This window comes from Akebia trifoliata, chromosome 7 (assembly GCF_017979445.1).
Source record: "Akebia trifoliata isolate Shusen 1 chromosome 7, ASM1797944v1, whole genome shotgun sequence".
Classification (NCBI taxonomy): domain Eukaryota; kingdom Viridiplantae; phylum Streptophyta; class Magnoliopsida; order Ranunculales; family Lardizabalaceae; genus Akebia; species Akebia trifoliata.
Genome location: NC_141381.1, coordinates 5,767,127 through 5,794,104, shown reverse-complemented (window position 1 = coordinate 5,794,104; position 26,978 = coordinate 5,767,127). Strand labels below are relative to the sequence as shown.

The 26,978-nt window shown below is 36.7% G+C and overlaps 1 protein-coding gene across 3 annotated transcripts in view; it reads left to right on the top strand.

Moving 5' to 3' along the window:
• Window positions 1–26,978, top strand: part of THO2 — a 56,106-nt gene that overhangs the window by 17,719 nt on the left and 11,409 nt on the right. Inside the window, exons 7-24 of one of the 3 annotated variants that reach the window (XM_086447268.1) lie at window positions 548–622; window positions 709–756; window positions 1,051–1,119; window positions 1,248–1,381; window positions 4,532–4,607; window positions 5,257–5,450; window positions 5,902–5,982; window positions 7,268–7,481; window positions 7,601–7,843; window positions 7,934–8,014; window positions 8,508–8,627; window positions 8,718–8,777; window positions 20,569–20,696; window positions 22,650–22,746; window positions 22,840–22,968; window positions 24,589–24,692; window positions 26,410–26,590; window positions 26,799–26,977. In XM_086447268.1, coding sequence (XP_086303394.1) covers window positions 548–622; window positions 709–756; window positions 1,051–1,119; window positions 1,248–1,381; window positions 4,532–4,607; window positions 5,257–5,450; window positions 5,902–5,982; window positions 7,268–7,481; window positions 7,601–7,843; window positions 7,934–8,014; window positions 8,508–8,627; window positions 8,718–8,777; window positions 20,569–20,696; window positions 22,650–22,746; window positions 22,840–22,968; window positions 24,589–24,692; window positions 26,410–26,590; window positions 26,799–26,977 — 2,213 coding nt within the window. Of the gene's footprint in view, window positions 1–547; window positions 623–708; window positions 757–1,050; window positions 1,120–1,247; window positions 1,382–1,839; window positions 3,078–4,531; window positions 4,608–5,256; window positions 5,451–5,901; window positions 5,983–7,267; window positions 7,482–7,600; window positions 7,844–7,933; window positions 8,015–8,507; window positions 8,628–8,717; window positions 8,778–20,568; window positions 20,697–22,649; window positions 22,747–22,839; window positions 22,969–24,588; window positions 24,693–24,910; window positions 25,092–25,299; window positions 25,479–26,409; window positions 26,591–26,798; window position 26,978 lie in introns of those variants that run through there. The other 2 variants (XM_086447269.1, XM_086447270.1) reach the window with 2 other exon arrangements.

Below are 26,978 nucleotides of genomic sequence, written 5' to 3'. Positions count from 1 at the left end.
CTTGATTTACATACCTACGTTTACTTTGCTGAGTAAGAATCACAAGTAAGGACTGGTAGCAAACTGCAAGGCTAGAGAGCACATGTCTGATTAAAGTGATCGTGCCTTTAGATAGGTATCTATTCTTCCATCATGCTAGTCTCTTTTGAATTTTCTTTTACATGTTCCCAACATAACTTGGATCGCTAAGATTTCCCAAAAGTAGGCCAAGGTATGTCATGGAAGCATCCACTATGCGTCCCATATTAGCTACAAGATCACTCCCCCTCACCCCCACACAAAAAATAAAAATAAAATAAACACATAAATCCAATACTTATATTTTAATGAGGAGAACAATCCAAACATTGTTTAGGAATGCAAATAAATACTACTATTTTGTTTTGGAAGAGTTAATGGGATATGCTCACTGGAGTTAGAGAACTCGTGAGCTTCTTTGTTCTTGAGTCTGTATCTGATTTCCTTTTGTAGTAAACTACTATCAGAATTTCTTCAAGAAAGTCTTCAGTTCTCCTTCATGATATTTACATTCTGTTAATTTTTGTAGGTTACCCTTCTTTGCCAAAGTGGTACAGTAGCTTTAACTGAGAATGTATCTGGAGCAACTGTCAGCATAATTAAGGTTTTGACAACATTCTCACAAACATTTCTTTTAATCTGATTTATTGGATGGTTATCTTGATCCTCTCTACCTTGTGATCTCTGCAGTCATTAATTGGACACTTCGATCTTGATCCAAATCGTGTTTTTGATATTGTAAGTTGTTTCATTTGTTTACAATCCTGATTCAGTATGCAAAATTTTACTCTACCCTTTTGGTGTGATGAATTTTACTAGAAATTTTGGTTCTTGTTCTTTCTACTAATTGAAAGAAGGATCTTTCTTACCAAAAAAAAAAAAAAAAAACAGAAGCATCTTACTTGAAGATTTTTGTTAAATCTGTAGATAATGTTATATTTGTTATTATGGCAAAAAATTTGGTAAGTCAAGCTCTGTCCTCAATTAATTCTCATGCACCATGGTTCTGTCTTTTACTTTGTGATGCACCAGGTTTTGGAGTGTTTCGAACTTCAGGCTGATAATAATGTATTTTTAGACTTGATACCTATTTTCCCTAAGGTATAGAGAATTATTCAGTTTTGATCAATGGCTAATTTTGTGTCTGGTTACATTTTTTTTGGGTGCTATATGAACGAATTCCATTTCTTTGCTCATCATTAATTCATTGATCTTTTCATGTTTTACAGTCTCATGCTTCTCAAATACTAGGGTTCAAGTTTCAATATTATCAGCGAATGGAAGTAAATGATCCCGTTCCTTTTGGGCTTTATCGGCTTACAGCTGTGTTGGTGAAGGCAGACTTCATTGATCTTGATAGCATGTAAGTATTTTGTGTGTAATTTATTTATTAATTGCTTTTTCCCCCTAATTGCTACTCGTTCAATTATAGTCTCCCATGTCCTTTGCTTTAGATGTCGCGTGTTGTAATCTGGTTCATGCATTGTCCGTAAGCATGCTTGCTCAGCAGTCATAGGTTCTTTATGATGTGTGATGCTAAATGCACGATAAGAAATTCCATCTTGTTTTTGTTCTAACTAATTGTGTTTGTGACATGAATAGTGTTGGTGTTCTCTATTAGATTTTTTTTTTGGCTAACAGTTGATTTTCTTTCTCTATAATACTTGATCATCACCAATTGGTAATATCACTTGCCTCGAGTAGGTACAAGACGATGAGAAGTTGGTTTGATCTGTTGGCTATTTTGTCACAAAAGCCCTGTTAGTTGGACTTATTTGTGTTATGCTTTGTTCTTTGGTGGGTTCGCAGTGGATTTGGGTTTTTAAACAGAAGGAAAACAGACTGATATTATTACACCATGGAAGGAAAATGAAAAATTGAAAGGCTAGATTTGAAGATGAGAACCTAATTCTCTGGCCTCCTTTCTCTATGAGTAGGGAACAAAGCTTTTTGGTTTATCTGCTCCGGATATGACTTTCCTTTCCATCTAAAATGTTGCTTTATTTGAAGCTACGACTATGCAGAAGTTGTACTAGAAATAAATTTTCAATGAAGCTCTTGTAGTGAAACATGGTTGAATTGCCTATATTCACTCTTTGTTATGGTGTAATGCTTGCTAAGATACAATGATGACTAAATGTTGGTAGTTGGAAAATGTGGATAGAATTAAGGATTAAGGCATGCAAAAAGGTTATTGAGGGCTTGGCTTTTGATTGAGAGAATGCTGTGTATACAAGCTAGAGGTTCTTGTGATCCAGTTTTCGGTATGAACTGCTGCTGTCTCAGATTTATACACTCAACACTCCCCCTTACCCATAAGGGTGGAAAGAATTGAACCCATGACCTATACGAACCTAGCGCTCTGATACCATGTTAACCAATTAACTATTCTAAAATACCGATCTGTTGGAGAGGGGGAGAACCATGAATATAAGAGGGGTCACGCGGCTTAACCGGGGTATGACACACCCAAGAATGGAGGAAAATATTCACTCAACAGCCTATTCTGTTCTTTTCTTTGTTGGATGTTCATACTTTGGATACCTGAGAAAGGACATGTATGCTCTGGAGGAGAGTTAATGGAGTTTTTACTATCCCAAGAATAATAGGAACAGTTCCATGTGTTTCTGATCCATTGGTATGAATCTTGGGATTGTAATAGGTTAGTGATTAATTGATGGACTTTTACGTTCATAAGATGCATATGGTTTAGTCTGAACTGGGAAGGAGTATGATCTATGCATAAAATCATTTAAGGTTGTCAGCTTCCTAGGAATATCAAAGAATCTCATTGGAGGAAGGAACCCTTATTGGCATTGTTGCAGTGATTGAAGTACTTGAGAACATCCACAAAGCCGCCATTGATTATTGTGCATATGAGCAGCTATCGGTTGGAACTTCATATTCAGTGACAATGAATACGTTGTGTTAAGACTAAAAGACGAGTTTCATAAAGCCACCATTGATTATTATGCATAGGAGCAGCTGGCACTGGGAACTTCGCCCAGTTTAGTATCTATATTCATTGATGCTGAATACGTCGTGTCAGACTAAAAAAGGCGAGTTTCATACATTCTCAGTGGTGATCTGTTTGCTTCAATACTTGTTGTTTCTACTTCCAGTTTTTATTTTATTTTATTTTAGGATTGGTATGGTCTTATCCTTTTTTGTTTTTTGAATATATGTAAATACCTGTGCTGCATGCGAAAGGTATCTCTTGCATATTTTCTCTTTTCGTAAGACGTGGGAGCAATTTCAATTGAAAACGCATTCTTGGTTTTTGTAATGTTGTGTTACTTATTTTGTTTGGGACATAAATTTGACATTGAAACTTGGCGATCAATGCACCATACATTCTGATATAACCAAAATGTATGGTGCAAGGATGTCCATGGGACCTGATATCAGGAAAAGAAAAGACAAATAAGAACCAATGACAAATTGGATATAATCTGGTTCCAATTAAAGACTAACCCTTTGGTGTGGATATCCTCATGTTGCACAAAATATATGCCCAAGAGAATATGGTTGGTTTCACTGTCATAATAATGTCATTTGGAGGGGATAGCCACCAAAGAAGGCTGCCTATAAGGGATGTGACCTCCATATGCCCTCAATTAAGGCGAGAGCACTCTTCGACATTACCCATCTTATTCCAAAAGAAATGTGGAAGAAGTTCTGAATATATCTGGAAGATGGAAAATGCATAAATCGGTCCACCATTCTTTTCCTTGGAGTAACATGAATGCACTTATTCAAAACATAGATTCCTCTACCTCTGAGATGGTTAGTTATCAAAATGCAATCGAGCATAGCCACCCACATAAAGAACGTGACTTTGGAAGAGATGGGCTGTTAGCTTTTTAAGTAGAAATTTGTTATGTGATATCCACATTAGAAGCTTCATGATGCATAGAAACAATTTTTGGCATCATTATACAGCCTGAACTCTGAAGTCTTTTCCATAAGGTTGTGAGGATGAATGCTGAATTTTAAGTCTTAAGCTTGGGTGCAAGTGTTGAAGTAGTGGTTTCTCTAATTGCTTCATTTAGGGAGGCTTTGTTGTGTTTTATATAGATGGTGGAAAATGAATACTATATAGAGCTTGCATTGGACATCACTACATCAGAGGGTTCCCATATGGGCATGACAGGGATTTGAAAGTGTGGGGAACACTGTTACATTGGGTGGAAGAGCAAGTTGCCCTAATCACGGGATGACAGGTTCTGTTTGTGGTTGTTGACAAGGTTCTCAGAATCCTCGTAGGCAGTTCGTGTAGAAGCGTTTTGGTTATGCTTCTTTCATTTGCTAATACTTGTTCATTTACAATGTTTTCAATAAGTTTGTAAGGTCTGCAATGGCCCCTTTATTATTATTCTCATTTTTTTTCCTTTAATTTGTTTTCTTTTCGAATTTGCCTTGTTTTCCTATTTACTTGGTGATCTTATATTTCCTAACGTCAACATGTAATGTCTGTTATTGCTTTTCGATGATCAGTTGCTTTCCATTTCAGATATGCACATTTGCTTCCGAAGGACGAAGATGCCTTTGAGCATTATGATGCAATTTCGGCAAAGCGTTTTGATGAGGTACACCCCCTTCAGCAATATGCAGATTGTATTATTTCCTTGGTTCATTTTGTTAGGTAGAGAATTGTAGGATTTTGTGGATATTAGTTTGTGAGTTTTGTTTATATAGATTTTTAGGAGAATGTTATTAAACATATCCATTATTTGTTGTTTGTGCCATATTCTTGCAGTTGTTTCTAATGGATTTGGACAGGTTTCTCAAGTTTTAGAAAGAATTTCAACTAAAAAATTGATACTCTGTTAATTTAAGAGAGCTGCTATTGGCACCCCAACTTTTAGTTATTACACCCCAATTAAAAATAAAAAATTAATGGTTGAGAATAAGTAAAAGTTGGGGTGCCAATCGTAGCTCTTTTTTTGTTGTTAGATTTCTATTTTTAAGTTTAGGATTTTTACATTATCCTAATCCTAATTGTAAACAACTACTGAAATTGTTTGGATGAATGTTATAATATTTTGTAATGTTATTAATAATTTGATTCATATCTTTGTAATGTTTGAATAGTGTGTTTTAATCTTTAATTGGGGTGTGATAATAATTTAAGAAATTGGGTTGTAATAACTAAAAGTTGGGATGCCAATAGGTCTCTAATTTAAACCGATGGTTATACAATTATGTTTGATTCTTAGTTGTACTACTCTTGTGTAGGCTAACAAAATTGGTAAAATAAATCTGGCTGCTACTGGGAAGGATCTGATGGACGATGAGAAACAAGGAGATGTAACAATAGATCTTTATGCTGCCATAGACATGGAAAGTGAAGCTGTTGCCGAGCATTCTCCTGAGCTTGAAAACAACCAGAATTTGGGTTTGCTCAGTGGATTTCTTTCTGTTGATGACTGGTAAGTTTGGCTCTACTTCAAGTTCTATTGATATGTTAGTTCAGTCAAAAACATATTTGTGGATTTGGTGCATTTGGGTTGCTCAAGGGAGTTTGAACCTAGGACGTGGATTTTTCCCGGTTCAAACCCCCTTGAATCCAACTTCATTTGCTAACCCCTAATCCTATACCTATCAAGAAAGGAAAGATAATTAAGTTTCCAGCCTCTTAGTTACTGAAATTGTTTCCTTGGTCAGGATAACTTTATCTTCATGTGTTAGGAATTTCCTATGCCAGTATTTTGAATGAGTCCTATGCTTTTTTATTTTTTAATGTACTGTTCGATGCCACTTATTGCATCTTTTTCATGGGCATTACATATATTGCAATATCTTGGTGCTAAATGATTCAGAAACAACATTTGGATTTTGTCAGAGCCAACATTATATTACCTCTCTCTGATTATTTTTCAGGTACCACGCACACATACTATTTGACCGCCTCTCTCCTCTTAATCCTGTGGCACATATTCAGATCTGTGAGGGCTTGTTTAGGTATTTTCAAGCCAATTATTTTGTGTTTTCGGTTGAAATAATTATAGACCACCAGGTTTTAGTGCACTGTGTTGACCTATAAAAATATAATGCCTTTTCACTATCTTCTATTAGGTTATACAAAGTCTCTTAAATTTTATGAAATTTTTTCCCCATTTTAGTTTTGCATCTCATTTCTTGGCATTGATATGAAGAATATATATGTATGGGGGGTGTTCGGCTCACAATCTTATTCTCACAAAAGTCTCACAACATGTTTGTCCTATGTGGATTAAAAGTTTCAGATTGGGATGATTTTTTGTGAGGATGATCTCTATGATGAGAAGATCATCCTCACAAAAAATCAGCTGAATCTGAAGCTTCTAAATCCATCAAAAGTGGTTTTAGAATTGTGAACCGTCGATTGTTTACCAAAAAGTTGTAAACCACTTTTTATGGACTTAGAAGTTTCAGATTCGGCTGATTTTTGATGACGATGATCTCCTCACCATAGAGATCATCCTCACAAAAAAGCAGCCCAATCCGAAACTTTTAAGCCACATAGGACAAACGTATTGTGAGACTTTTGTGAGAATAAGGTTGTGAGCTGCATGCCCCCATATATATATATATAATTTTTTCCAATAATACCCTTATGCATTTTGTCTTTTAGTGACAAAGAAAAGAGTATATTAGTCTTTTTACATAATAAATGTTAAGGGCGTTTATTCTTTAGATTAAAGGTCTTATTTGCAATAAATGCTTTGGCAATCAATGCAAACAAGCATTTATTATGTAAAAGACCAACATACCCCTATCTTTTCCACTAAAAGACAAATAGGTAGGGTAATTATTGGAAAAAAACGTGGTGGAGAATGCTAACGTTCCCATGAGGTCCTGGACATTAGCATTCCCCATATATATATGGGTGGTGTTTGGCAGCCAATGTGTCCTATATGGCTTAAAAGTTTCGGATTGGGCAGATTTTTTGTGTGGATGATCTCTATGGTGAGGAGATCTTCCTCACAAAAAATCAGCCCAATTTGAAATATCTAACCCCATCAAAAGTGATTTACAAATTAATGGTAAAAAATCGACGGTACACAATTCTAAACCACTTTTGATGGGGTTAGAAGTTTCAGATTGGGCTGATTTTTGTGAGGATGATCTCCTCCCCATAAGAATCATCCTCCCATAAAATCCGCCCATTCCGAAACTTTTAACCCATATAAGACAAAGGCGTCGGCTATATATATTTGTTTTTTTTGTGTGCTTATTTGAATAACACCATGTCATATGCGACTAGGCTCATTGAAAAATCAATCTCTCCCGCATACGATATTATTCGCCAATTACATCTTCAGTGTTTTGGGTTTCCTTCTGGATCTGGTTCTGATGCCTTGGAAGTAACTGATACATCATCAATCCAAAGATCTTTTGTGGATCTTCCTAAAGAACTTTTCCAGATGCTTGCTTCTGCTGGACCTTACCTCTACCGTAACGTTGTGCTGCTACAGAAGGTGTGTCAAACAATTCCTTGCTTCAGGTTTTGTTGTTTTCTATACGATCTGTCTTTCTTTGAATTGAAGTTTATTGTTTATCTCATCTCGAATTGGCCATCTTTGATATTTATGAGCAGGTTTGTAGAGTATTAAGAGGCTATTACCTGTCTGCACTGGAGCTTATAGGTTCTGGTGGAAGAGCAAGTAATCCTGAGTCTGCTGATAGTGGGAGTCGAGATCCTCGTCTGCACCTAAAAGAAGCTAAGCTAAGGGTTGAGGAAGCCCTAGGAACGTGTTTACTTCCTTCTTTGCAGTTAATACCTGCAAATCCTGCAGTGGGGCAGGAGATATGGGAAGTAATGTCACTCCTCCCATATGAGGTTGGCATTACATCTGTTCTATCAGTTTTTTCATTTTGGTAATTTCTAAGCGTGGTGGACAAACAGGCTAACTGAATCTTGTCTGTTTAGGCACGCTATCGTTTGTATGGAGAATGGGAAAAAGATGATGAGCGGATTCCCATGGTTTTAACTGCAAGGCAGACTGCAAAGGTACTCTTCTCTTCCTTATTGGAACACTAGAGTTCGCCCATGCCTATGGCACGGGCAGCTTCTTTGGGGTTAGGGGGGTAAAAAAGGAAAAAATAATAAAGTTAGAGGGGTATCATTAAAGAATCTTTGGGTTAAGGGGGGTAAAAGAGGAAAAATAATGAAGTTGGAGATGTATTATTTTAGAAAGGGGGTAAAGGAGCATGAGCATCCTCTTTGGTGTTTACTGGGTAAAAGAGAAAAGATAATTAAGTTAGATGGGTACTATTGAAAAATGGGGAAAAAGAGGAAAGAAAGTAATAATATTGAAAAATGGGGGTGGGGGAGGGAAGACAATAAAGTTGAAGGGGATGAAGAGGAGAGTAAATTGGAGGTAGTGCGGACCCCAATTTATCCTCCATAACTGTTGCTGGAGTGAGGTCCACAGTTGTGTTTTATTATATAGATGTATTTCATTAATCGCTGCACACTTAGTGCTTCATCATTTGTTCTGCAGTTGGATACCAGAAGGATTTTGAAACGGCTTGCGAAAGAAAATTTGAAGCAATTGGGCCGTATGGTAGCAAAACTAGCTCATGCCAATCCCTTGACTGTACTTCGAACAATTGTTCACCAGGTATTTTCTTTTTCTGGTGATTAGTATAACGATAATAGCTCTACTTCTTTCACAAGAGATCATGATGGTTTGGGACTTTGATGTGTACAGATTGAGGCGTACAGGGATATGATTACTCCTGTTGTAGATGCATTCAAGTATTTGACACAGGTGTGGTTTCTTACTAATGCTGCTAAAAGTTTCCGATATACCATTCTTCACTTTTCTCTGTTTTCTAAAATTGTGTTGGTTTGCAACTTTTAGAGGTTTGGTATTACATAATGTACTATAGAATTTGGATTTTTTATCTTCTGCTTTTGACATGCATCAATGAGACTCAGTACTTCTTCAAGCAGTTTGACTCTTATAACTCTTTCAACTGGGCTATTGTAAGAACTCCATTTGAAATTTTTATGGATATTCTCCCAATCATGTTTGTAACCTGGTTCCTTTATCTCAAGCGTGGGCAAATGACGACACTGCAGTAGATGTCTATCATTCTCGAAATCTCCCTATGCCAGGGAGGTCAAACCTAAAGGCAATCATTGTTATTTTCAGATGATGTAAATTGTTAGTTGACGAGGCCAGAGAGGGTTTAATAAAAATATAGAACTTCAGAGAGTTCCTTTGAGTACATGGGATTTAGAAGTAGGAGCCAAGCATAGCATATCAAGTGCAACTTTATTAAGGAGACACATGGAGATGCCAACAAAAATTGATGGCAAATAAATACCCCAAGATGACCATAATTATCATCATCAATATCATCCAATCCCTCTCAACAATTGGGGGTTAAATAATCATGTTTTTTCATCCAACTTTATCCATTATCATAGCCTCTACCCATGCCCCTTTTAGGAACCATGCTTTCCATGGTTTATAGTATTTTTAATTAGAAATATCCACCGCTACTAACTCTACCCACTGTGTGCGTGTGTACGTGTGTGTTGGTCTGTCTTCTAGTTCGTAGGTGTTCCTTTTCATACACTACTTTTTTTTCTCATGTTTATCTTTTTTTTCATAGGTTGATTATTCTTTATACCGTGAACCATCAACATCTATTTAGAACCATGTGTATGCATGCATGGTTGTCTGTCTTATAGTCCGTAGGAGTTCCATATACACTATTTTTTTCTCATGTTTATCGTACATCTTTTTTTTTGATTGATAAAGGAGGAAAACACAATACAAAAGGGAAGGTCGAGGTGACCAACCCAAGAAAAGAAAACAACAAACAACAAAACAGAAAAAAATAAAATATAAGGACAAAAGACTAAGGTTCTGCAATATTGCAAACACCATCCCACCAAACTAGGAAATCTTCAAAGAAAATCCCTTTGAACTCTTTGAAAACTTTGCACCAGAAGAATAGAAACTCAAGAACCAAGATGAAGATCTCTTGTCTAGATTGAACCTAGCCCTCAAAAGTTCTAATATTTCTTTCCTTCCAAATACCCCAACACATCGCAAGTGGCATTAAGCTCCAAATCAACCTTTTTAAAAGACGGAAACTAGCTCCCAATTGAAGCCATTCTTCAAAGACCCCTCTTATTGTATCTGGCACACAACAAACCACTCCAAACCGAGAAAGAAAATGGGCTCACGCTTCCTTAGCCACATTACAATGAAGAAGCAAATGATTCACCGATTCCTCTTCTACTCTGCCTATACAACAATAATTTGGACCACAAAGTCCCTTTTCCTCAACTGATCTAATGTGGGAGTTCTTTCCTGAATTGCTGACCAAACAAAAAAGACCACCTTAAATGGCACCCTTGGACTCCACATTGCAACATGAGGAAAAGTATGTTAACGAACTGAGAATAAGCCCTTGCTGTTAGTGTTCCATATTCTCAAATGCTCGCCGTCCAAAATTCTTGACTCACTATCAAGACAAACCCCTACAACTCCATAACCTCCAATACCTCCCAATCATTCAACCATCTCCTAAACCCCAAGCCCCCCACCCTGTACCTTCGGTATTAGATACCCAAAAGTTAGCAATCGATAGATTCCTCTTTCTTGAAATTGCAAAAGTCGAAGGAAACCTTTCCTTCAAAGGGCTCATTCCCCACCAAGTATCCTCCCAAAACTTGACCTTGTCCCCTTTCCTACCTTAAAGGTTATCCACTTTTTGAATTGAGAAAGAACCTTTAGGATACCTTTTCACACCCCTCACCCGTGGAATTTTCGCCTCCCCACTTTCCCACTAGAAAGGATCCTCCCCAAACCTAGCCACTGTCACCCTTTGCCATAACCTTTCCTTTTCCACCTCAAACCTCCAAAGCCACTTCCCTAGGAAAGCCCCATTTAAAGATTGCAATTTCCTGAAACCAATACCACTCAAACTCTTAACCATGCATATATTTCTCCAACTCACCAAGTGTAACTTACTCCTACCATCCTTATCATGCTACAAAAGGTTTCTAAACATTTTATCCATTCTCAACTCTACTCTTCTTGGAATTTCTTGGAATCGAGAAAAGGGAGAAGTAATGATGGGGACATCAAATCTTGAAGAGTAAATTTTAATTTTAATTTTAATTTATATTTCTATTTTAGGGCTTTAATTTTATGTTTTATGAGGCTTATTTTGATGTTTTATTGGCGCATGGTATTAGTGTAATATTTAGAGGTAATTTAGTAATTTTAGTTTGTCTTTTATTTAAATTTTTTAGGGTTGGAAAATTAGGAGAGAGAGAGTTATGAAAATTAGGTTATTTATCTGGTGTTTTAGTTTGATTAGGACTCTTAGATTTTTTTTTTTTAAATATAGATTGTATTAAGGAATTTTTTTTTTAAACGGAGATTTTGATGAATAAAGAATGAGTTTCTCATGGAGTGAAGTGAGTTCTCCACCATGCTTAGTGTGATTCCAAGGTAGTGTCTTTTCTATTATCTTCTTATCTTTCCATTTTTTTAATTGTTTCTTGATTTTCTTGAAATCTTGATTCTTGAATCCATTAAGAATCGTTTTTTCTTGATTTTCTTTTAATCCTTGTTGCTCTTGCTTTTCTTAATTCTTGAATTCTTAAAGTCTTGAATCTTGATTTCTTAAAACCCATTTTATTTTACCTTTAACCATTCCCCATTTTCTTTAACCCTTATTTCATTAATCTCTCTTCCAAATCTTAATCCTGAGTCCATTCCTTATCCTATAAACTTTAACCTTTAATCATTTTCATCTAGCCTTGTATTTTTAGTCATTGAGATTGTGGTCATACTTGCAAAAGAACATAATTAAATCAACATATCCTACTCAAATCCTTAATCAAATTCCCTAAGCCCCAAATTTCCTCTTCTTCTCTTATTGTCTTGCATCAAGTAATAAACCAGGATACTAAAGAGAACACTCTTAATACTAAAAAAAAAATTATTTCTCAAGAAAACACTCTTACTTAGAGTTAGCTTACCCACCTTGGAAAGGTATTTGGCTTGCCAATGGCACAATCTTCTAGAGATCTTCTCTATCACTGGCTTGCATAAGCTTTTACTCTTGTAGGGCACTCACAAGGGAAAATCCAAGTAAAAGGAAGGGAGATAAACTACTTCACAACTTAGAGAGGCTGCTTGAAAGTCCACATTCATCACATTCCCTACTGAAAACACCTCACTTTTGTAGTGATTTACAAGTAGCCCAGCCACAACTTCAAAGCAGCAAAGAAAACCTCCAAGGAATCTAACCTGAGCAATATCCGCATCCTATAAAACCAACCCGTCATCTGTAAATTGCAACTGAGTGACCAAAGAGACCCCTCGAACTCGGCCTAAAACTTCCCAATTCTCTATTTCCCACCGCTTTATTGATCATTCTGCCCAATGCTTCGACAACCACCAAGAATAAAAAGGGGATAATGGGCCACCTTGGCGCAACCCGTTAGAGCTTTTAAAAAATCCTTCAAGAAAGCCATTTACTAAAATGGAGAAAGAAGAAGAAGAAACACATTTCATAATCCAGTAAATCCTATTTAAACCCAAAACTCATACGTCTTAAGAGGTACCTTAAGCAACTCCAACTTATGTGATCATAGGCTTTTCCAAGTCTATCTTGCACACAAGCCCCAATATACAAGATTTTAACTTTGAATCCAAGCACTCATTCGCAATAAGAACCCCATCCATGATTTGTCTCCCTTTCACAAATGTCCCTTGGTTTAGGCTTATGATCCTAACCATCACAGTTAAAATTGAGAGAAGAAATTAGTATTTGATTAATTAGCCCTAATTAGGCTTTAAAGCTATTACATAATTTAAGTAGAGGAAAAGACTAAAAAGGACATAGACTTATTTAACACTCCCCTTCAAGTTGGTGCATGGATATCAATAATGCTCAACTTGGACAGGACGCCTTCAAAGGTTGTTTTGCTAACACCTTTGGTAAGAATAAAGGGAGTACAAATCTGTCCAGAAATAATCTTTTTTCTAATGAAATAACGATCAACTTCGATATGCTTCGTTCTATCATTCTGAAACGGCATCATTCTGAACTGGATTTGCCGTTATGTTACTAACTGATTTATTATCGCAATATAGTAAGAATGAGACTGGCACATGAAGACACAAGTCATCTAATAAGACTTTGAGCCACAACAACTCACACACTCCAAGTGCTATAGCTCTGTATTCTGACTCAGCAGTCGACCGAGAAACCACATCCTGCTTCTTACAGCGCCACGTTTCCAAGTTGCCACTAACTTTAGTACAGTACCCATAAGTAGACCGTCTATCAGTCACTGAACCAGCATAATCTGCATCTGTCTATGCCTCAACACGAAGATGACCATGATTACTGAACAAAATACCTCGACCAGGACATCCCTTAAGATATCTAAGAATACGATAAACTACAATAAGATGAGATGTTCGAGGCAAGTGCATAAATTGACTTACAACACTAACAACATAGGCAATGTCAGGGCGAGTCATAAACAAATAGATCAATTTTCCCACAAAACGCTGATACTGACCAATATCCGACACACACTCCCCCTCATAATCAACCTACCTGTGATTCTACTCAATAGGAGTATCAGAGGGACGAGAACCAAGTTGACCGGAGTCACTGAGTAAATCAAAGACTTACTTGTGTTGAGAAATAAATATACCGGACCGGGACCGCGCAACCTCAATGCCTAGAAAATAGCGAAGATGTCCAAGGTCCTTAATCTCAAATTGACGGCCTTAGTAATTTTTTACTTCGGTAATGCCATTATCATCATTTCCAGTAAGAACGATATCATCCACATAAACAATCAGAGCAACAATTTTACCCTGAGAGTGACGCAAAAAAAGAGTGTGATCAGCAGAACTCTGATGGAATCCAAATTGATGTATGGCCATAGTAAAGCGCTAAGACCATGCACGAGGAGACTGCTTCAGTTCATAAAGTGAACGGCAAAGACGACAGACATGGGTAGGAGAAGTAGATGTAAGAAACCCAGGAGGTTGGACCATATAAACTTTTTCCTGAAGATCACCATTGAGAAATGCATTCTTGACATCTAACTGATAGAGAGGCAATGGCAACAGAAAGGAGAACGCGAATGGTGGTCATCTTGGCAACCGGAGCAAATGTTTCCTGATAATCAATCCCATAAGTCTGAGCATAACCCTTGGCCACCAGACGTGCCTTACAATGAGCAATAGAACCAGTTGGATTTTGCTTAAGGGTGAAAATCCAGTAACATCTCACAGCTTTCCTTCCAGGTGGGAGAGGAATAAGTTCCCAAGTCTGAGTCTTTTCAAGAGCATTCAACTCATCAATCATAGCTGCTCGCCACTCAGGATGGGTAATAACATCTGCAACAGTAGTAGGAACAAAAATTGCGGAAACAGAAGCAAGAAAATTCCGATAGGAGGATGAGAGTGTAGAATCAGATACATAATTAGAAATGGGATAAGTACAAGCGCGCTTACCCTTACAAGTGGCAATTGGACGATCATCTCAGGGAACATAAGGAGGCGGAGTTGGAGGCGAGGAGGGGAGCTGGTTTAGCATATGAGTGATGGTAGTATCACGTGGATGCCGAGAGAAAACCTGCAGGGGAGGAGGTGACAAACTGACAGGGGGTGGAGAGGGAGGAATAGGTAAGGGAAGAAGAAAGGGGACAAGGAGGGGATCATCAGGGGAGTCTAAGGGAAACCACTCAGATTGAATGCCAACGGACCCATTGTAGTATGGGGTATACTCAAAAAATGAAATATCCCGAGAAATGAAATGCCGTTGAGAAGGAGGATGTTAACAACGATAACCTTTCTAGGAAGAGGAATTACCCAAAAAAATATATTTTACGGTCTTATGGTCAAGTTTAATACGAGTTTGGTCAAGAATTTGAACAAAACAGACGCACCCAAACACACATGGAGACGGGAAACACAGGACGATCCTGATAGAGCTGAGAAAGGGGCGTGGCAAATTGAAGAATTCGGGAGGGGGTTTGATTAATAAGGTATACAACAGTAAGAACTGCATCGGCCTAATAGGATTGTGGCACGTTCATACCAATAGAGATGACACGGGCTAACTCTAGAATATAACGATTTTTTTTGTTCTGAACGACCATTTTGCTAAGGGGTCTTAACATTAGACATTCGATGTTCAATGCCATACTCTAAACAAAGTTTTAAGACCTCACTATAGGTGTACTCAATACTATGATCAGAACGGAAGGTCTTGATTGTACGACCAAATTGGGTATGAACCATAACAAGAAATTGCTTGAAGATCTCACAAACTTCACTCATGTGTTTCATAAGATAGACCCAAGTAGTACGATTGTGGTCATCGATGAATAAGACCAAATAGCGAAAACCAAGAGTGAATGTGATGGGGAAGGACCCCACACATTAGAATGAATTAGGTCAAATATAACAGGTACAATAGTATTCATACTAACAGGATAAGAAGAACGCACATGTTTAGCTAATTGGCAAGTTTCATAAGAAAAATCAAGCAACTTGGTATTATTAAATAAAGTAGGGAACATGTGTTTCAAATAACCAAAGGAAATATGGCTTAAGCGTAAGTGTCAATGCATTACAAGAGTCTTATTAGATTGATTACTACTATTACTACTAAGTTGAAAAATAGAATGGGTGATAGGTAAACTGGGTATGTCTAAGAGATACAATCCATTCACTTCACGTCCAGTGCCAATCGTCCTCTTCGATCCTAGATCTTGAAAGACACAATGAGAGAAATAAAAGGTTACACAACAATTCAAATTTTTGGTAAGACTACTAACATATATAAGGTTAGTAGTAAGTTGAGGAACATGTAGTGTGTTAGTTAGGGATAAATATGTAACAGGAAAATGACCTTGACCAGCTATAAAAGACAAATAATCATCGGCCAGGCGAACCTTGCGATGACTAGAACAAACACTATAGGTTTTAAATAGGGAGGACATACCAATCATGTTATCTAAGGCACTAGAATTAATGATCCATGGTGAGGAAGTGATGAAAACACTGTGTACAGATGCAAAGGTACCTGAGTGAGCGAAGGTAGAAACCGGCTAAGATGAGGTCTCCATCTAATTGAAGAATTTCCTAAACTTGTCAAGCTCGGCTTGGAATAGAGATACCAAATCGGATGAGGAGGTAGTAGCTGAAGGAGGTGCTAAATCAGTTGTCTGCTGAGAAACTATATGAGCTGAAGATCGTTGAGACTGTTGATGGATCTGATTAGAACGACCATGAAGTGCATAATGAGCCTTCACATGACCCAACTTTCCACAATGATCACACTTATGTTGTTGACGGGTAGGCAAAGACCTATTGGGGGGCTGTGGAGAAGGTAGACGAGCAAGCATAGCAGAGTGATCTCCTGAAAAAAAAGGTAGAACAGCTGCGCGATGACTCTCATCAGCCAAGATATGAGAATACGCAATCTGTAGGGATGGAAAATGATCCATATCCAATAAATGAATTCTCGCATACTCAACCTCATCCCAAAGACCAACTAGAAATTGAAAAATCTGATTCTTATCTAGAATTGACGCATACAATGTCTCATAAAAAAGGGTCCTTCTAGGCGTAGGACGAGGAATAAAATGTCAACTCTTCCCACTGAGCACGTAGCTGTGATATATAGGTAGTAACAGAAGAGTCATCTCGCGAAAGACGAGAAATCTCACGCTTAGTTAAAAAATCGGACGTTGTTTTGACGTTGTGAGTAAATGCTCTTTGCGGAATCCCATATCTGTTTTACTATCGAGGAGAACATAAAATCGGCCGTAATGTGTGGTTGCATATATGTAACCAACCAAGAACGGACTATAAAATTATTAGCAAATCAATGGGAGTAAGAACTGTTGGTCTGTGCAGATTGTTTGTCCGCCCTTGTGAGGTAACCGATCTTCTCTTTTCCGCCAATGAACATGTCAACCGATCGTGCCCAAAGGAGATAGTTAGGGCCATCTAATTTCACAGTAGTGATTTGAATGCCTGGAAAGTCGGTTGAATGAGAGGGAAGACTACTCAATCCATTACTAGTACTAGTGATCGAGGAAGAAGATGACTCAGAGGCCATCAAAGAATCCGAGTACTTTGGTTTGGAGAGAGTTCAAGTAAGTTGAGGGCACGACTCCCTAGGATAAAATGATCGCATCACCCTAAAGGTGACAATGCACGATTGTAAGAGCTGAAACGACTGATTAAACATTGCTATGGGTGACCCAAGTAATTATTACCGCAGTGTAGGGAATCAAGGAGCAAGACTAATGTAAGAATAGCCCCAAACAACACCCTGCTGTGATCGAAAAATTCCGTAGGTGTTCAAAACCACTACCAGCACCCTCATATAACCACTATGGTGATCGAAGAATCAAAAAATAGCCACCTGCTGTATCACACAAGACAGAGCAGCCACCAACTGGTGTCGTTTGCTAAAAAACGATAAAAAACAGCCTCTTGCTGTGTCGCACAGGGTAGAGCAGCCACCTACTAGTGTTGCCTACTCGAAATTCAACTACTTGCTGCGTTGAAAAAAAAAATCACCTACTGTGATCGCAGATGTCGAGGTGTTGCAAGGCTCAACTACAGTCACCTTGGGTGTTGCAAGGTTGAGATACAGCCACCTTGGGTGTTGCAGGCCCTAAAGAAGATCGTTGTTGTGAGTACAGCTTGATCGCAGGCTCTGAACAGACTTTAACTCCCTATCACATGATGCGATTAGGGTTTGTAGCGACAGAGAACCCCCGTAGGGGTGATATGAGTTGAAGACGAGAGGTGTAGAGTGTTGTTTAAAGAAGAATGGGTTGATGGAGTTTGTAGTAGAAGAAGTGGGAGTTCGATGGAGGTAGAGAGATAGGCTCTGCTACCAAGTTAAAATTGAGAGAAGAAATTAGTAATTGATTAATTAGTCCTAATTAGGCTTTAAAGCTATTACGTAATCTAAGTAGAGGAAAAGACTAAAAAGGACATATAGACTTATTTAACAATCACCTTCTTATTTCTCATTGTAAGCAACTTCGAAATGATTTTGTAAGTGGAGCTCACCAAACTTATGGGTCTAAGATCTCTAATTTCTTCTACCCCCGATTTCTTGGGAATCAATGCTACAAAAGTGCAATTTGATCCCTGATCCAAGATACCATGATCGAAGAAGTCCTTCAACACCCTCAACAAGTTTGCTTTAATCAAATCCTAGCTGGATTTAAAAATAAAACTCAAAAGTAAACACATCCGGATCGGGAGCATTATCCAAACACAAACTAGAAATAGGCACCAAAACTCCCTCTCCCATGAATGGTCTTTCTAACCATACCCTTTGCGACTTGGAGATACTCTCAAAGTGTAATGCTTCGAGCATTGGTCGTATTTGATGACTTTCATAATACTATTTAGTGTAGAAATCCTCCACTCCTTTCTTTACTTCCTCCTCCCCTTCCACCCAACTTCCTTCGATCTTAATCTTGAAGATGAAGTTAGACCTTCTAATGTGTATTGGCCATATGATGAAAAAATTTAGTATTCCAGTCCCCAATGTTTTTAAATAGTATATGCTACCAGCACATGCTGTTTGCATATGCCATTTTGCACATTGCATATGTGGTGGCATATGCTGCAAGGAAGAAATAAAAAGAGGAAAAAATGCAGAAAATGTTTAAATCTTGATTCTTGACTACTTTTTTTTTTTTTTTTTCTGTTGAGTCTTGAGAGTGAGAGTGACTTAAGTTGAGACTTGAACTTTGAGGGTACTGGTATAGAGTAGAGATTAGAGAATATTTATAATTATGTGAGAATGTATTAGAAAATGTAATGAGATTTAATAGTTGGAGGGTTTGTGAGGGTAAGAAAGAGATTAGAAGGTAGAAGAGATGTCATAAAATGAGTATGGGGGTAGAAGTGGGATATTTATAAGAGAAAAATGAGTTTATGCTAAAAAAAGAAGAAAATCTGTTTCCAAAAAGTATGCCATCGCATATTGTACCGATAGCATACTTTTATACATGCGATGGTAGCACATGCGAAATGTAGTTTGGAAATGGCATATGCAATCGCATATTCGCGTATGCGTCAACATTGCCCGTCCTGTTCTTTAGGCCATCTTACCCTTGATTTTTGTCTCCAACAAATGCACCCTATGTTTACCCTTTTGCTTAAACTCTTCTTGGATAGATCCCTGTTTTACCTTTCTCTTCGGAGAAAGAATACCCCGTTCTTCCCTCCTATCTAACTCTTCTAACTCTGGAAGTTCGTTCTTTTTCAATTCCACTATCCCAAACACTTCCTTGTTTTAATCCTTTAATTTCTCCTTAATGAATTTTAGTTTCAATCTGAACACCACTCCTGGCCTACATTCCATAGACAAGCTAGACCGCCAATTAGCGATTAACTCTTTAAAATCCGTGGAGTAATCACATGTTCTCAAATCTGAACGGTGTAAGACGCCTAGTAACTGGAAGAATTTGTAAAAGGATTGGACGATGACCTGAGGCACTCCTGTTTGACCCCTGGAAAGTGCTCCTCCCAACTTGACGACACCATAAATCTGTCTAGCTTATTCAGAATGGGGATAATTGATTATTTGACCAAGTAAATTGCCTCCCGTTCAACGACAAATCCAAACTCATTGATTTGCACAAACTTCTCGGACCTCCTCATTTTAGCAGAAACTTGCGTACCCTTCATAGGTTGTTTATTTTTTGTACTGTGAACCATCAACATCTATTTAGAAATGTCTTCTCGCGGGTTACACTTGTCCTAAAGGACTTTTCTTTTGGAGGGTTTGGATAAGCTAGGAATTGTAATTTAATGTTTAAAATAGTTAAGACATTTTCATTTGTGGGGCCATGTCTTTATGTTAGTGTTTAATTTGGTTGAGATGTTCCATTATGTCTCATTAATAGGCAAAACGTGCAATGCACATGATCCTCAATAGATGGCATTGCTCTTTATTAAATGCTTTTTTTTTTGTTTTTTTTTAATGCTTCATTGCTGGTCATAATAAATCAAATTTCTAAGATTCATTTTTACAACAAACTAAATTGGGGACTAAAATTTACAAGTTGTAAATTTTCAGTGCAGAAAAACACATACAAAATCATGTCAATTATCTTTTTAAAATGAGGGGAAACTTACAAGTCACCACCGTGTTCTCTCTTGGACATGTTTCCTTCTTGTAACCTTTTAGGGAAACTGGGGAGAGGAAGGTATCAAATAATCTTGTAGTTATTTAGGAAATAATAGTAAAATGACATACATGTCTTATGAATGTCATGTGAAGAATATTTTAAAAAAGGTTAGTTTAGAACATTTGGCAAAGAAGCACTCGTTTTCCTTGACACATACTGCATGTACTTAGATATGCAAACACATCATACTTTTGGGATGCATCTTCTCCTTAAACTTCTTGTAGATACTCTTCCATTTAAATCTGGGATCATAAGGTTGTGCCTATATACAGTTTTATTTTCCTTTTTGTTAAATGTTGCTAAAAGTATGCTTTTATGTGCAGCTTGAGTATGATGTTTTGGAATATGTTGTAATTGAGCGCTTGGCTCAAGGGGGACGTGAAAAGTTAAAAGATGATGGCCTTAATTTGTCGGATTGGCTTCAATCTCTGGCTTCCTTTTGGGGACACTTGTATGTATTTCTGTCTTCTTGGCAAGCCTTTTTCATATTGAATGAAATTCATCAATTCTATTACTAGATGCTTTTAAGTCCTTATTTCTCTTGTCTTTGTCCTTGATTCAATGCCATTTTAATGAGATTAGACAAATCAATATTTTTGATGGCCTTTGTGGCATACTTCAAGGCAAGGATATAAAAAAAAATTCAAGGCATGATCCCCAAGGTGTGAATCCCTTAAAGGGAACCTATCTTTACTCAATACTCATACTTTTTTTATTGAAGCAAACTCTTTTAAGTGCTTCATGGGAATTCCTGAAATATAACCATCCTTCCTCATCGTCATTTGCAAAATCATATTGTTTTTTTGGTAAGTAAAATTTTATTGGGGTCGAAACAATCCTTCCTCATCATCATAATGATCTATCTATCCAACTATTTGTGGTCGAATGCATGAATCCTATTTTTTCATTCTACTCTTTGCTAAGTTATATATATATATATGATTATTGTATGTTTTGGGATCTTCTATAATTATACTTCAATCCATGTTATTTTCATCTTTCTTCCTTTTGGAGCCTTCAACTTGCGTCTTCGTATTCCTTTTTAGTGGTGCCCTTAGTAGTATTCTTTGCATATGTCTGGACCATCTCAAGTTTAAGGGTCATAAAAGAGTGAGAGGATGACCCAAAATAATGTTGATGGAGATCGTGAAATTAGATATGAACTCACTTTCAATTACGAAAGACTTGGCTTTGCACAAAGTGGAATGCAGGAGAAAAATTTGTATAGCTGACCCAGAATAATTGTGATAAGGCTTTGTTGTTGTTGTTGCTGCTGCTGTTATTATACCCTATTGAAATTATTACTAGATTTGACAGATTTGCTCCTTTTTTATTTACTCCTTCGAAAGTCTTTCCACTCATCCATCTCAGTATCTGTATCTTTGCTATAAACATTTGTATTATGGTTGTTTGATATTTTTCTCCACAAAGCACAACTGGTCTTAATGCTGGCACCTAAGATTTGATTTGGATTGAGTGGGACACGACACCCCTATGGGCAACGTGTTCTTCAATCTCCTCCAAGTACAATTGATCCTTGGTAATGGAAACTGATTTCTTTAGGTACTCGTTGGGCACTTGCCCTCAATTTTATTAGTAAGTCACCCCCTTATGTAAAAGAAATTTCTATGCATGTGCCGTCTTGCCTCAAGTCTTACACCTCACGTGTTTCAAGGTCCTGACATGTTGCTTCTTATGCCTATTGTTGCAGCATTTGAAAATCAAAATGTGTTACTTCTTACAGTATTGTTGGTCATGTTGAAGGTGCCAACTTGGTAAGTTGGTCAAGTTTGTGAGTGGTAATACCACAGACCTGGGATCAATACTCCTCGTTCACCATTATACCTTTTGAAAAAAAGTTGATGGTTTCCTTAAGTTTAACTTTTGCAACAAATGTAGTCATCATTCATTTGCAACTTTGATGTGCATTAGGTTTTAGTACTTGAGTTACCATCTCTGTTACATCCTCTGCACCTATATTTTATCTGTTGAAATTGAGTTGATTGTGGTACAAAGGCAGTGGTAGTAATGTGTTTAGAGTTGATACATCCATTATATGCGATTCTACCTTTTTATTCCATAAGAGTCCATTTACTTATACTTGATATTAATTTTATGTGTTTGATTTTTTCTTTAACTTTCTCTTCCCTTCCTTATTTCCTTCTCCCTCTTTGAATTCATCTTTTCCTTGTTAGATAAATCACCCATTTGTTGGCCGTGCTGTTAGTTTTCTTATAATGGCAGTGGTGAATGTAACTCTGTGGGCCAACTTGGCTGACCCTAAATTTATTTCATGTTATATAATTCCACAGAACTGATTAAGATTAAGGGTATGCTGCATGTGAGAGAAAAACATACTTTAATGAAAAACCTGATTTATTGAAGCCATTTTCATTGTTTATAGGTGCAAGAAATATCCTTCGATGGAATTGAGGGGTCTTTTCCAATATCTTGTTAATCAGTTGAAAAAGGGGCAGGGAATTGAGCTTGTACTCTTGCAGGTATTTCGGTTGAAAATGTTCAGTCATTTAGGACTCGTTATTGTCTTGTCTGGTTAGGAATTTCATTGATTCTGGTTGTTTTGAGTGATACAGGAGCTCATCCAACAAATGGCAAATGTCCAGTACACGGAGAACATGACAGAGGAACAACTAGATGCAATGGCAGGCAGTGAGACTCTACGGTATCAGGCTACTTTATTTGGGATGACCAGAAATAATAAGGTGCGTGCTGGTAACTATGGAGATTGCATGAATATGTCCCTTGGTAAATCTCCATTAAGCAATCAAGTCAATGCTTATTCTTAATATACCATTTTTACAGGAAGATGAATATGCACTTCAGAACTTAGTAAGAGCATACTCAAGAAATGTGGTTAGCAGAAATGCTACGAAATTTAAACCAACATAATTGGCTGAATTGATCTTGCCGCCGGTTACCTGTTATTTTATCTAGATGTTCCAAATGGGTGCTGTATATGTCAGTTTGATTTTATGTGTGGATGATTTGTGATGCAGGACTGTGAGAGAAGAAAGGGAAAATAGGGGGTTTAGGGAAATCTGTTTGGGGATTGGGTTAGGATTTGGGCGACAATAAGAAAATGGTTTCTAAAACACATAGTTTTCCAATTACAACATTTTGAAATTATGATTAAGGGAAGGTTTAGGGGTTTAGGGATTAAGGTATATGGTAGATTTGAAAAAGAGAGCAATGAAATAAGGGTTAAAGAAAGTGGAGAAGAATTAAGGGTGTAAAATAAAATGGGGTTTGTAGGTTTCAAAAATCAAGAATCAAGAAAGGGGTTTCAAGATTCAAGAATCAAGAAAAGGGTTTCAAGATTCAAGAATCTAAAATTTCAAGAATCAAGAATTCAAGATTTCTTGAAAAGTCAAGAAAATAAAGTTTTTGGGTTGGGTTCTTGAATGGATTAGAGGATTCTCGATGGTTTCTTGATCTCTCATAAATAAACAAAAGAAGATAAGAGGATAAGAAGAAGATTAAAGTAAAAAAAAATGAAATTTATTTTATCATTCTCTTCATTAAAAAAAAAAAAAATCCTAATACAATCTATATATAAAGAAAAAAATCCAAGAATCCAAATCAAACTAAAATACCAAATAAAAAAACCTTATTTTCGTAACTTTCTCTCTCTTAATTTTTCAACTTTAATAAATTTAAATAAAAGATAAACTAAAGTTACTAAACTGCCCCTAAACATTATACTAAGACTAGGGGCCAATAAAACATGAAAATAAGCCCAAAAAACATAAAAATGAAGTCCAAAAATAACTCAAAACTAAAAAAAAAATACAACTAATCTAAAATAATCTCGCACGATAAATCTAGACCTAATTAAGTGAAAACCTAAATAATTACAAATTTTTCGTTGTAACCCTTGATCGTTGACTTGATTTGTGTTCTGCATTAATTTGGCTGCTAACTCATAGTAATGTGGAAGAATCGTGAGAATCGTGACATTTCTACTTGCATGTTGATGACAAAAAGGTTATTATCACTTGTGTTTGAAAACTATGTTCATTTTCATGGAGAAAGGTGTTGTGTGTCCATAGCACTTCTGAGTTGCACATGTAAACATAGGTCAATGATGCCTAACATAGGAACCTGATTAAGTCTTAAAGGCTTGTAGTAATGATTGTTTTGTATGCCTGTGGAATGATATTTCCACCAATTAATCAGGAATCAGTCTCCTCTCTTACTATACTCATAGGTTCCCCTGGTATCTAGATCCTTGACCTACATCTCCTCAAGATTTGGTTACTGAACATATTGTTTGACATGCTAACTGATGGCCTTCTTCCAATGATTTATTAATGGTCCTGCAGGCATTGACCAAATCTACAAACAGACTGAGGGACTCGTTGCTTCCAAAGGAAGAACCTAAGTTGGCGGTTCCTCTTCTGCTGCTCTTAGCCCAGCACCGCTCTGTGTAAGCTAAGCATCCTATATGCATTTTTTTTTTAATGATATTTCTAGTAGATTTTTTTTTTGGATAGGTATTTCTAGTAAAAATAATTTCACATTCTTTCTTTTGACACGTTCTTTGGGTTGAGTAAGAGAAACCTAAGACCATTCCCTACTACCTCAATAGTGTACTATAGCGGTGTGATTATTGGAAATGTGATATAATTATCCTATGCTCTTCAGGGTTGTCATAAATTCGGATGCGCCACACATTAAGATGGTTTGTGAGCAGTTTGATAGATGCCATGGAACTCTTCTTCAATATGTGGAATTCCTTTGCAGTGCTTTAACATCAACTGCATCTTATGCTCAGCTGATTCCTCCGCTTGATGATCTTGTGCACAAATACCACCTTGACCCAGAGGTTTTGATTTTTTTTACTTGAGCTTGATTTAATCGAGATTCCTTCAATTTTATTTTTGAATAACAAATTGTTTGGAGTTATGTAGTTTTCTTACACTGATACCGCCGCTAACAATGTCATGTACAGAAATAGTTCATGCCAGTTATACCTTCAAATAGTACATATTACCTTTCAGTATACTTCTGAGATTAACATTTTTTTTGGTCAGGTGGCATTTTTATTATATCGGCCTGTAATGAGGCTTTACAAGTGTTTGAGTGGTTCTGATGTGTGCTGGCCTTGTGATGATATTGAAGATACACATATGTCAAACATAGAGGAGTCCGAGTCCTCTGTCTCATCTGCTAAACTGGTTCTGGATCTTGGCTCTCCTCAGAAACCAATCATGTAAGACTCCCTTAGATCTGCATTTTGCTTTCTATCATCTTCTTGCATTGTTACTCTGGTCTATGAGATCTGCATATATTTTATAATTTGTGTTTCATAAAGGTATTTATCATATATATTTCAAAAGCTAAGGCATGAGGCTGGACAACTTCTTGAGGCATAAAGCGTAAGCCTTACTTGCATGATATTTTTAAATAAGTAATATAATATTAAAAAATAAAACTAGGATAGCCATTGCATATTTACAAATTTCAAATCCACACAATCAAATTTCAAATTTTAATCCATAATAATAAATAATAACAATATAAAATATTAGTACTTTATATTTTAGCAATTAATTCTTGTATTTGAATAGTTGAAAGTCTATATAATAACCAACTATAACTATTTATATCCAATACAAAAATATAATTAAATATTATTTTTTCCCAAACTACATCTATATAATACTAAATACTACAAAAAATTATTTATAAATCAGCTTAACTCAATGATTTTCTTTGTATATATTACTGTTTTGTATTTGAAATCATTTCTAAGTGTTACAATTATATTGCATACTAACAAGTGTTGTCAAATGCAATCACATATGCTATTTTCAAAGTGAAAATCGCATGTGCTACAGTCGCATACACCAAATTATGCTATTCGCCAATATGCGATGGCATATTTTTGTGTGCAATGACATATGCGATGGCATATGCGATTTGTGCAATGGCATATTTTTCTGCATTTTTTTTTTTTCATGATATTTCTAGTAGATTTTTTTTTGGATAGGTATTTCTAGTAAAAATAATTTCACTTTCTTTCTTTTGACACGTTCTTTGGGTTGAGTAAGAGAAACCTAAGACCATTCCCTACTACCTCAATAGTGTACTATAGCGGTGTGATTATTGGAAATGTGATATAATTATCCTATGCTCTTCAGGGTTGTCATAAATTCGGATGCGCCACATATTAAGATGGTTTGTGAGCAGTTTGATAGATGCCATGGAACTCTTCTTCAATATGTGGAATTCCTTTGCAGTGCTTTGACATCAACTGCATCTTATGCTCAGCTGATTCCTCCGCTTGATGATCTTGTGCACAAATACCACCTTGACCCAGAGGTTTTGATTTTTTTTACTTGAGCTTGATTTAATCGAGATTCCTTCAATTTTATTATTGAATAACAAATTGTTTGGAGTTATGTAGTTTTCTTACACTGATACCGCCACTAACAATGTCATGTACAGAAATAGTTCATGCCAGTTATACCTTCAAATAGTACATATTACCTTTCAGTATACTTCTGAGATTAACATTTTTTTTTGTCAGGTGGCATTTTTATTATATCGGCCTGTAATGAGGCTTTACAAGTGTTTGAGTGGTTCTGATGTGTGCTGGCCTTGTGATGATATTGAAGATACACATATGTCAAACATAGAGGAGTCCGAATCCTCTGTCTCATCTGCTAAACTGGTTCTGGATCTTGGCTCTCCTCAGAAACCAATCATG